General features: G+C 43.3%; 2 protein-coding genes across 2 annotated transcripts in view; one reads left to right on the forward strand and one right to left on the reverse strand.

Annotated features, from left to right (window-relative positions):
* The window catches only part of LOC133133225 (tyrosine-protein kinase receptor UFO), a 39455-nt gene extending 29759 nt beyond the window's left edge, over positions 1–9696 (forward strand). The window contains exons 13-20 of the mRNA XM_061249324.1: positions 955–1050; positions 2242–2319; positions 2608–2700; positions 2808–2929; positions 4321–4430; positions 4583–4742; positions 4911–5047; positions 5596–9696. Of these exons, the coding sequence (XP_061105308.1) occupies positions 955–1050; positions 2242–2319; positions 2608–2700; positions 2808–2929; positions 4321–4430; positions 4583–4742; positions 4911–5047; positions 5596–6040 (1241 nt within the window). The 3' untranslated portion in view covers positions 6041–9696. The remainder of the gene's footprint in view (positions 1–954; positions 1051–2241; positions 2320–2607; positions 2701–2807; positions 2930–4320; positions 4431–4582; positions 4743–4910; positions 5048–5595) is intronic.
* Positions 9697–10894: 1198 nt separating this feature from the next.
* Positions 10895–12500, reverse strand: part of LOC133133347 (ryanodine receptor 1-like) — a 97391-nt gene continuing 95785 nt past the window's right edge. Inside the window, exon 107 of the mRNA XM_061249449.1 lies at positions 10895–12500. This exon is cut by the window's right edge and continues 87 nt beyond it. Within this exon, the coding sequence (XP_061105433.1) occupies positions 12492–12500 (9 nt within the window). The 3' untranslated portion in view covers positions 10895–12491.

The following is a 12500-nucleotide window of genomic DNA, read 5'->3' on the forward strand; positions in this document are numbered from 1 at the left end:
CTTCGCTCACAGGGTAGCGGGGTAGGGGTTTGAAAATGATCCTTGCTGACAATAACAGCTCAAGCTAGGTTTTGAAACAGCTAGCAGCTGGTCGACCAGTTCCTTGATCAACATGGTTTGGCCAGCTTAAGCTACTGCTGGTAGCTGGCAATGTTGAGCTGGTCATAGCTGGATTTTACAGGAGGGACGGATTCTATAGATCCACCAGATGCTCATTTAATTTAATTTACTAGGATCCCAACACATAGGACATTGTCATACTAAACAACAAGACAGCAATAACATCAATATGTGATACTCAGATGTTTACTACTCTTAACATTGCACATTGTGTCTTCGTACTTATGAAGCCAAAACATTCCAATATGATACACCATGAAGTGGTGTGTCGAAGTGCAATGCTATGGAAGGGGATTTTCGTATTATCATTTTGCACAGGAAACTCCTGTTACCAACTGGTACCTACTGTCATTTAGAAGCAGGGAGAATGGTGGGGGTACGGTGCTTGAGACCATCTGCCTAATCTATAGAATGTGTGACTCAAGCCCTGCAGCTGTAGCTCCTGAATCCCATATCTGGAATAACGTGAGCAGGAAGGAATGGGATCTGTATACAGATTCAGCCGGAATGACGTGACCAAACTGTTGGCCGGGTCGTGGGAGGGCTTGAGATGGGTCGCAAGACACATGGGAAAAAAAAGCTTACTGTATATAGTTTATTTTACACTGACTTCCTACGCATACCAGTCAATTATTACACTGAAAGATGGGAACTTTTGCATGCAGTATATCTTATATTTAAAGAGTATTTAAATTGTTTCAGTTGAAAATTTTCATCAGGCTATATTATAATAAGGGGTGAAGTGATACTAAATGTAGTCTCTCATTATGTGGTAGGTGGGCTCAGTTCTAAGGCAGCACTGTAATGTGTAATGTGTAACTCTGCTCTCCACAGTGAACAGTCTGGTCATCAGTGACGAGCTGAAGCAGAAGCTCCAGGATGTGATGGTGGACAGACACAAACTTACCCTGGGAAAAACACTGGGTGAAGGTGAGGCCATGGCACTATCCAGTCAATTCAATAACAGACCAGGCAAAGTCATGCCAACTCCATAACAGACCAGGCAAAGCCATGTCAACTCCATAACAGACCAGGCAAAGCCATGTCAACTCCATAACAGACCAGGCAAAGCCATGCCAACTCCATAACAGACCAGGCAAAGCCATGTCAACTCCATAACAGACCAGGCAAAGCCATGTCAACTCCATAACAGACCAGGCAAAGCCATGTCAACTCCATAACAGACCAGGCAAAGCCGCCATGTCAACTCCATAACAGACCAGGCAAAGCCATGCCAACTCCATAACAGACCAGGCAAAGCCATGTCAACGCCATAACAGACCAGGCAAAGCCGCCATGCCAACTCCATAACAGACCAGGCAAAGCCATGTCAACTCCATAACAGACCAGGCAAAGCCATGTCAACTCCATAACAGACCAGGCAAAGCCATGTCAACTCCATAACAGACCAAGCAAAGCCATGCCAACTACATAACAGACCAGGCAAAGCCATGCCAACTCCATAACAGACCAGGCAAAGCCATGTCAACTCCATAACCGACCAGGCAAAGCCATGTCAACTCCATAACAGACCAGGCAAACCCATGTCAACTCCATTACAGACCAAGCAAAGCCATGTCAACTCCATAACAGACCAGGCAAACCCAAGTCAACTCCATAACAGACCAGGCAAACCCATGTCAACCCCATAACAGACCAAGCAAACCCATGTCAACTCCATAACAGACCAGGCAAAGCCATGCCAACTCCATAACAGACCAGGCAAAGCCATGCCAACTCCATAACAGACCAGGCAAAGCCATGCCAACTCCATAACAGACCAGGCAAACCCATGTCAACCCCATTACAGACCAAGCAAAGCCATGTCAACTCCATAACAGACCAGGCAAAGCCATGCCAACTCCATAACAGACCAGGCAAACCAAATCAAATACTTTAACCCTTTAGACAGAATTCCTTCAGATTAGTAGAAGTAGCATCTATTTACATCAATATTCAGAACAGAAATCTTTCATATGAGTGAACAGTGTTTCGTTAGAAAGTATCAGGCATCTCCAAGAGTGCTTTCAAGTTTCAACAGCATAAACAGCATTAAAGTATTTAAAATCCATAACTGCTCTGCAGTGCCCACCAGCCCTCACACTGTTTGTTCATCTTCAGGCGAGTTTGGATCTGTGATGGAGGGGCTGCTGACCCAGGAGCAGTATGTGCTGAAAGTGGCCGTCAAAACTATGAAGAGTGAGTGTCCTGTCGCGAAAACAGCAAACATGTGCATTAGAGCTCAAGTAATATATACAGTAAATTAACATATTCAATATTCGGACAGAAACAAATTGCAATACACTTCAGAAATATTCTGTATTTTATATATTATTTATTTATATATAATTTTTTGTAAAGGAGTGTATGCAAGTGCATTATTTTGAAGGCCCCTATTTCTCTCTGTGTCTCTTTCATATTCTTTCTCTCTGTGTCTCTGTTTCTGTCTCTTTCTCTTTGTCCCTCGCATCCTAAACCCCACATTAGTTGCCATCTGCACCCGCAGCGAGATGGAGGACTTCCTTCGAGAGGCCGCCTGCATGAAGGAGTTCGACCACCCCAACGTCATGAGGCTCTTAGGTGAGAAAAGAGGCCAAAATCAGCCATGAGGAAAGCAAATATCCCAGAAACACTCTAATTCTGTCTAAACTCTGTCCTGTTTTCCTGTCCCCTTTCCCTGTGAATAGGTGTGTGTCTGCAGACGGTGGAGAGCGAGGGCTTCCCGTCTCCCGTAGTCATCCTGCCGTTCATGAAGCACGGAGACCTGCACAGCTACTTGCTGTACTCCCGGCTGGGGGACACCCCTGTGGTCAGTCTGCGGTCATTTTATCGAGAGAAACAAGAGAACATTAACATTAATGTAACCTTTAAGACCAACTTGTAGTCCAATGACAGATTGTTGGTCAACTAGCGGAACGTTCATGAATGCTGTATTGTCGGCCAACGTAGACTGTGCTTGTTGTCCATAGCAAAAAAGTATAAACAAACCCCAGTTGCCCAGAGTATTAAAAAAATGTTCCCCTGACCGGTGACATTCATTGCACGTTGTCAGTTGCAGCTATGCCCTGTCGCTGGACTATAAGCTGGCCTTTATTTTTGCAGCGTAGGTTGACTGAGCACACATGCTCGTTTACAGCAACACCCTGCTAAGCAGCCTAACCTGCATGTCTTTGGATTGTGGGAGGAAACCTGAAGGACTCCTCACACATAAACTAAACTGTACTTACTGTAATGAGTTGCGTTCAGAGGAGCTGTTGTCATTACTCAGCAGAAAAATATAGTTGTGCAGTGCACTTTCACTTGTGCTTAAGAGAGGGTAACACTTGGTTATATACTACCAAATGCAAGTACTAAACAGTAATTTGGCCTTTGACTAAGGCCACTTCCCATGTAAAAGTATTTATAGCAAACAACTAAAACCAAAAAATACAGTAAGTCAATCTCAACAAGTATTTAAGTTTTATATTTAGAGTTAACATTTTATTCCTATTACATTTTTGTAAGTCAGTGTGACTCGTTTCAAGATTCGCCAATGGGGTAAGAACATTTCACTTGCCAAGCAAACAGTAACTTACTGTATAGCAAGCTAATGTTTTCTACTTCACAAAGAGAGAGAGAAAAAAAAGACTTTGAATCTCATTACAAGACTAATACACTTGTTAAGACAGGCCTTTTTTTGGAGTGAGGGTTTCCTATTTCTGCTGCTGCTGTTTTTGCAGCAGTAGGCTGATGCCACTGTTCCAGGTCAGAGAAACCATCCAGAGAGATAACAGAATACCATTTAAAGAGAAAATAGATAAATACTTTTCACACATAGGTGCCTTTATGGTTGAGCAGTTGGAGTGAAAATGGAGAAACAAATTGGCTGAGCATCTCACTGAGGGGATAGGTTCAAAAAACAGTACTGTTCAGTGAAAACTGTAAGCTATTATGACACATACAGTCCGCTATACCCTCCTCCTTCCCCCACTACTCCACCCTAATGCATACACAGAGCACTACTCAACATCCCTGGAACATGCTGTACTGGCCTCGCTCAACACAAAGTAACTATTTATGTGATAATTCATGAACCTGTATTTTCCGTCGCTGTTACTCAGAAATGTGGGGCCAGAGTGCCCTCTTATGGAGGAACATTCTTACTGGCCGTTCTCAAGACTTACCCTCCTTTCTCTCTCTCCATGTCATGCCACCTGGCAGTTCCTGCCATCTCAGATGCTGGTCAAGTTCATGACAGACATCGCACGGGGCATGGAGTACTTGAGCAGCAAGAACTTCATCCACAGAGACCTGGCTGCACGAAACTGCATGTGAGTCTCTAGCACTGCATTGAGGCCGAAGTGTAAATAACTACAACTCCCACAGTGCTCTCTGTCCATGCTCTGATATAAGATTGCCGCTTTCTCTTCCTGGAAACTGGGATTAAATTTAAATTTTTCCACTTACAATTTCCCTCTCCCAGGCTGAACGAGAACATGACAGTGTGCGTAGCCGACTTTGGCCTCTCCAAGAAGATCTACAACGGCGACTACTACAGACAGGGCCGCATCTCTAAGATGCCAGTCAAGTGGATCGCCATCGAGAGTCTGGCAGACAGGGTCTATACCACCAAAAGTGATGTGGTGAGCCACATGTGTGTGTGTGTGTCTGTGTGTGTAACCACCTGAGGAACATAAATGAGATCAATTTATAGGATCAGAGTCCCATACATATATATATGCAGGCTTGGTGGTTTCAGGGTCTACAGGACAGACACACATAAATGCTGTGAATCTCTCCTCTCTCCTCAGTGGTCCTTTGGAGTGACGATGTGGGAGATCGCCACTAGGGGGCAGACACCCTACCCTGGAGTAGAGAACAGTGAGATCTACGACTACTTGAGACAGGGCAACCGACTGAAACAGCCCCCTGACTGCCTGGATAGCATGTGAGTGACTTTCAACCATGATGCAGGCAGAACAGATACAATACATTCATACATAATATAATAACTAATACCATCCTGAAAAAACATTTGACAGGCGTACTGTGGTGAAAACTGTAAGTTGTTTTGCACAATATGTTGTCATATTGTAATATTTTGTTTGCTAATGAGCAACTTAGTACTATGTTGTGCCCTGTTAAATGAACAAATGAACTAGATTATGAAAACACTAAACAGTCTTTGGAAATACTTAAAATCCATCACAAGTGCAGATGTGGATCAGTCCAGGGGTCAGAAAGCAAAAGTTCTGCCAATGTTTTGCTTCCCCCCATGAACTCAGCAGATTTTTACCAATTAGTTCATCTTCCTGGCTGAAAAATTGTGCCAATTATTAAATCCAAGTGATTCTAACAAAATACTCAGGATGACTTTTACTTTGCGGATCTGGATGTTCCACCTCTGCTTGGCAGTTGAGACAGTCTTTGGAAGTACTCACAATCACAACAAAGGCAGATGTCTGAATCGCGCTTCTCTCTCTCTCACCCTCAAAGCTACTCCCTCATGTTCTCCTGCTGGCTGCTGAGTCCCAAAGACCGGCCGGGGTTCGAGGCGCTGTGCTGCGAGCTGGAGAAGGCCCTGGAGGAGATGCCAGACCCGCTGGAGGCCGATGAGATCCTGTACGTGAACATGGAGGAGCCTGGCTCCGAGCGGGGGGCCGTGGGGGGCTGGGAGCCCCCTCCCCCGCCCTTCTCCCTGAAGGCCTTCGACTCAGTGGCCACGGCAGAGGTGCACCACCCAGGACGCTACGTCCTCTGCCCCCAACACGAGGCCCAGAGGCTGCTCACGGACTCCATGGAGAGCCTCAATCTTGTGGCATCCTCCTCCACCCCCACCCTGCTCCTGGAGCCCTCTCCCTGCTCCACCCCCTGCCCAAACCCTGCTCTGGAGGGTCAGGAGGACCGGGAAGGGGGGTGTAAGAAGGTCCCCTGGCACTGACCTCCCCCATTCCCCTACCCCCACAAGGGACGCTCTCCTTAGCAACGGATTCAGTGCAGGTTTGAGGAAGGGGTGTGCATCGGTCTTTGAGTGAGCTTTGGACTACGGGCCGACTCGCCCACAAGCATTATCCTAGCACAGTGCTAGTGAATACAGACACATCTTGGTACTCAACGCAGCACTGGCATGGTACCAAAATCCTGAAAACAAAATGGCGGCTGTTCACAACAACTCCTCCTAGTTTCTTTAAGTTTCTTTAGTACTCAGTCCCACTTAGTGTATCAGGGAATGTAGGTATTTTTCAGAGATCGGATGACCAAAACATATTTACTTATACTTTTACTGACTTATTATGTTTTCCATACTTGACATTCCAGTATATACTTTTCAAGGGAAATTTGTGATGATGGACAGCGTGTCCTGTAATGACCAAATGTCCGTGGCTCCTAGCCAGCTCCGAGGGGAACAGTATGAGCAAATCTCGATCAGAACATTTAGGATTCAGAGCCTAAACGGACCAAAAAAGCACAGACACACAATGCCAGCAAGGCACAAATCAAGAGCACAAGCACTTCAAAAACAGCATACGCAGTTCCACCAGTGGGGGCGGTGTGCTGAAAACATGCACAGTCTAATCAGTGCAAATCAAATACCGAAACAGTGTTAGACCTGATTCAGAGGAGCACACAGAAGCCTGGAACGTACAGTTCAGCGTCCAGAGACTTTGTGTTGCTACTTTAAGATCAACATTCCCACTCAATACAGAAGCGAGGAACAATAAATAAATGTTACAAAAGAAGACGGATCCCTGCAAAAAAAGTGTTTTGGTTTCGTAATGATCTTATTTCTTTCTCTCAAGTAAAAATTATTAGCTTATTTTAAGTGTCTTAAGTAAAATTGTCTCACCCCATTGACAAATCTTGAAGTGAGTCAAGCTGTCTCACCTCATTGGCAATATTTTGTCGTATTTAGCAAAAAAGTAAAAGAAATAAGTCTATTTTAAGTCTATTTAGATTTTAACTCTAAATATGACTACAATACCTGTCAAGATTGACTTGTTTATTGTTTTTTGCAGTGAGTATAAATGCTCACTCTTCCCAGTGATCCCAGTTTTGGTGCTTGTTTCTTCTTTCAGCCATCAGCGTGGTGGCAGCCTTAAAGACGTTGAGCCCATTACGAGACTTGTGGGAAACAATCACGGAGCGGTGGAGTTGGGGTGGGGTTTATCCTTCATTTTTCCGGGTCCTGAAATCAAGCATTGCTCTGACACATGAAATCACTGCCATGGACTCTTAACAGACAAATCCAGAACGTTGTGAAATCACACAACGACAGGAGGAATGGGTGGAAAATGAACTGGGCTGTAAGAAGGACAAATGGAGGAAAAATAAGGGAATAAAGGAAAAAGGGACAAAAAGAATGGAACTATTTTCAAAGTGTATAACTAAAAAAGAACTGAGTGAAGGGGCTTTGTTATGGTACTTGTCCAGGTAAGGGACAAAATGTCATCCTCCACTGTTTACTATAAACCAAAGATTGTCTATCATATCAAAATGTTGATGTTTGTAGGTTGTATATTGAAAGTTACATAAATACTACCCTGAGCATTTCATTCAACTTCTTGAACAATTTCAGAAAAAGACCAGAACTACACAGTAAAATGTTCATTGTTAAATTAACTCTTACAGGAGCTAAATGAACACTGGACAATTCATGTAGTACTTCGCTGAGCCAGGCGAGAGCACAGATAATTCAGGCTCTCTGGCAAGGGTTCTGTTGTAGCTCAAAATGACGGCTGGTTTCTGCAGACAGAGGAACAAGATGGTACTGTGGCACCTGGTTTCTACACTTGACCCTTCTGTGTGCAGACCGAGGGTATCCCGATACTCAAAAAATGTATCTACTTTTCCTCCACTACCACCTCATCTCCTATGTAGAAGTATGGGGGAGAGAAGACAAGTGAAGGAAAGGAGGATACGTTTTTTTGTATTGGAGTATTGGAACGCACCTATTGACATGCAAACCTAATGTACTAGTGTGCAGTAGGCGGGTTAAAGTCACACACAGCACTGTTGGCAGCCAATGGAGCAGTGGCTGAAGCACAGTATTATTGTTTGTCGTTTGTTCGTATTTTTGTATAATCCTGAAATTTTATTTTTGCACTAATGTTAATTTTTCCCCCTATACGAATGAAATTGGACGGCCGTACAATCACAGGCGTACATTTCGACGGTGAAGGAATGCACTTGGCATGCGTAGGTCTAGTCTTGTTAAATGTATTGTCGCCATTTTTTTTTTTTTTTCGGTGTCTTATCTCGGAGACAGAATGTGTACATTCCACGGTGGGTAGGGAGTGCTGCTTGAGACAAACGCTTCTCCAGACACACGCCAGGGCTGTGAGATGAAAGGGGAGCTTAGCACTGAGTGGTGTGGAGTAATTTGTGAAAAGGGGGCCCAAAGTGGCAAGAAATTTTAAACACACCGCACCCTAGGGGTCACGATTTTTGGCCCCCTCCACGGGCAACTTACCGTCACGGTACCTAACAAGCAAGAGAACCCAGTGCCCTCTTCCCCTCCCTAAGACAATCTGAGCATGCTGGGTTTACTAATGGGAGAAAGGGGTCCGTTCAGTCATTCCATCTGTTTCACTGTAACAGAACAGGCTTACTTACAGTTGACTGCAAGGCCTGCATTTCATTAGACCACAAATGTTCAGTGTGAAATCAACTCTTACAGGGCACGGACAGTCACTATTAGACTCGTATGTACTCTGTTAGAGTTTAAATAACACTGGACATTTTACAATGCAGTTTAAATCCAGAGAAACAATGCTTTCTCGGTCCTGTGTCGGTTGGTAGCTTTAAAGTTAAAAAACAAAAATGAGCAGCCCTGCGCCCTTCCAAGGTACAAGATACAGTGAACCAGCACTGCAGCCAACCTAAATCACGCGTGACCGATTGTGGCATAAGCATGGTTTCCTTCAGCTCATGTATGTTTGCTTGTTCAGGTACCATTTCCTGGTCTGCTGCATTCCTTTCTGCGACTTCTCATTCCAAGCTCAAACCACGGCCCCCTAATGAGCACATACTTGACCTTTTACCATTTTACACTCGCCTCTAGAGATTAACAGTTCAGAGCAATACAGTATGTTACACCACGTCTGGAAAAATGTTTGATACTAATTCGGACAGGGAAACCAGCTCTCGTGACAACACACGTACAGTATATAGAGGTTTTGCCATTAAGTCAAGCACTGTAACCTAACATGAATTATGGCAATGGTATGGAATGGTAATTCTGAAATATGATGCGAAAAGACAAGTATTTGAATTGTGATGCTAATCTGGTCAGGTGGAGAAATTGCAATGTTTTTATAATAACAGCTAAAAAAGCAAATAAAAAGTGATTTTTAGTAGAATTCTATTTTTTTAAATGATCAATTCTGCCAGACTTTAAGAGGTTCCAAAAGAAAGCCAGTATCTTTTATTTGCTTTGCATTCTGTTAAACAGTATTGGGTACTGTGCTCATTGCAAACCTGATTTGGAGAAAGTACTGATAATACACAGTAATGGTGACTCATTTCTTCATGCTGATTTTGTTTTGTTGTTGTAAAGTTTTGTATGCTTTTCATTGAATAAATCCATGTACAAATATATTCAAGTGTTTGTGACGGGGTTTTGGGTGGATGAATGTTAGAGTAATATCTGGCAAAGCCAGAGCTTTTTTAGTGGAAAAGTCAGGGAACCTGAGAAGGGAGCCATTTTGTTTACTTGACACAGTTGATGAATGTGAACCAAAGCTTTAATGTGAAGGTAGGTTGATGATAAGAGGGATGAAGAATGTGGCTGGATTTTTCAGAATTTCCCAGGGTTTCATTAAGGGGGGAGTGAGAGTGTGATGTATACCCCCGATTACTAACAATTTTAAAAGTAACATTTTCACTAATACTTAAAACGAACTTCCTTTCAATGAGAGACTTTTTGTGGAATCTGCAGAAGTATTTTTACATTTTAGCAGTGTCCAAAGAGCTGAAGTATTTCTGATAATCTGTCTAACCATGATCTGGAGAACAGCTATAGCGGTGGAGGGTTGTACAGAAGTAGATCTCCAGCATGTTGATCTGGGTCAAGAACTAGAGCCCATTGGAGATGAATACATAAGGCACAAGTGAAACTACTGTTTGTGATCAATTGTGTGAGTACTTATGCTTTGTAAACACCCAGAAAGCTAGCTGCAGTACTTTTTTACCCAGAATTCCCCCCACCTCTCTCCCTTTTGCCAACCACATCCCGCTACAGACCTGGGAGCCCTTGGCACACCGACCTTGACGACCCCGATGACTCACCTCCACTACCAAAAGACATGCCCAGGACCCTCTCCCACATATCTCATGTCCCTTAAATCATTTGTCACAATTGCATTTAAAAAATGTCCAAGTTTTATGGGGTTACACCAAAGGACAAATGGACAAGCAAGTATAGGAACAATGTGGATAAAGAGGTGTGGAGAGGAAGACTGAGATGAGGATTGTTATATCAACACGATATAACAATGCTGCTGTAAAATCCAGCTATGCCAGCTTGAAAGTTGAGCTGGTCAAACCATGTCAAGCTGGGAGCTGGTCTGAACTGGCTGACCAGCTAAACCATGTCAAGCTGGGAACTGGTCTGAACTGGCTGACCAGCATAACCATGTTGAGCTGGGAGCTGGTCTGAACTGGTCAACCAGCTACCAGCTGTTTCAAAACCTAGCTTAAGCTGCTTTTTCCAGCAGGGTACTTTGCCTGGACCCATAAAAAACCTGCACATATATGTGTGCTGGATCACACAATAAACTAAAGACAATGCAGAGACTTCAAAATATCGAAATCAGTTTAATCTGCATCGAAACAGGCATCTGTCAAAAGACACACAGTCAGGTCTTTAGAAATAATAATCAGATAAAATAAAGATATCTTGCTCAATATTGCTACGCATGCCTGTTGCCCATTGGTCAGTGGCATACCCACTGATGCACTACAACCAATCATATTCCTGCATGTATTAGTAGTACAGATATTACCAAACACAAAATGGGGGAGTGTCCATGACATTTCTGTCAAGGTGGGGACTATCTGGGATCTAAAGGTCATAAACAAATGCAATGCATTGGATCAAAAACAACAGGTCAAGAGGTTCCATAAAAATACATGGGAAAAAAATCTAAATAACAGAATCCCTAAAGAAAAATCTTGGATTGCAGCCCCAAAATTTAAATCATTATTTTCCATTTATCTTTTCAATAACATATTGGCATGAGAAACACGCAGCTGACAGCATCTGATCATTGCAAAAGTCTAAGGGGGGAAAATACATTTATTTCAAAGATTGCTGCAGAGCTTGACTCCTGGTGGCACTTTAGATCAGTGCATTGGGCAGTAAGCATGTACAGAATGTATTGCAAATGGCTAAAGTGCACAAGGTAATGAGAGGACTGACTTTACCACAGACATTAGCCATAAAAAGAAGGAGCAGTCGGTCTGTTTATTAACACTGACGGGGTGCTGTAAAAATGCAATGTTCAAAAACCTGATATTCTCGATTGAAAGTGGTGTATACTTGCATACTGCTCTTGCTGCAAAGTAAATAGCAGTAACACACTGCTCAGACAGTGTGTGTGTGTCAATAAGTTTGTTGAGTTGACTTTTGTTGCCAGTTACGGACAGTAAAGTTACGGCTTTGAAAACTGAGACAGAATACGAGCCAAAGCTGGTATGTGTCTGCCCTCTAGAGTATGGGAGGGGTGATGCATCACAATGAAACTTGTGGTCAAGGAATCATCTGAAAAATTAAACGTGTACAGTAATCTCATGTTAATAGTACGCCTTGAGCACAACAATGTTTACATTCGCCATCAAACAGATAAACACAAATAGGAGATAGATAAATAAATACACAAATCATAAAGTTACTTGCAGCTTTAGTGTCGCCACTAGTAGTTACACAATTTTTACCAATAACAATAATAGCACTAATAAATAAATACTACTAATACTGATGATGAAGCACTCCCCCATATTACTCTTATTGTAGTGGTGAGTCAGTTTTAGGCACTGTGATTAGTTTGGATTTCCACTCATTCTGACTGCTGCAGACCCACACACACGGACATACAGTATAGCACTCCATGCAGGTACCTGCAGGTGTGTAACTTATGTTATGTTGTGTTTGTGCCATTTCGCAAGTGTTCTGTGTCCCGATTCCTCAAGCTCGACACACAAAGGAAGGCCATGGAGTGTATTTACAGAATCTCTCTTTCTCTTGCATATTCTTTCTATTTTCCCCACGGACATGATACAAAAGTACAGACGTACAGACGAACACACACACACACAGACACACACGCACACGCTCACACACACACACACACACACACACACACACACACACACACGCTTTATGGCACGCAGGCTTATCCCAG

This window comes from Conger conger, chromosome 7 (genome assembly GCF_963514075.1).
Source record: "Conger conger chromosome 7, fConCon1.1, whole genome shotgun sequence".
NCBI classification, from domain to species: domain Eukaryota; kingdom Metazoa; phylum Chordata; class Actinopteri; order Anguilliformes; family Congridae; genus Conger; species Conger conger.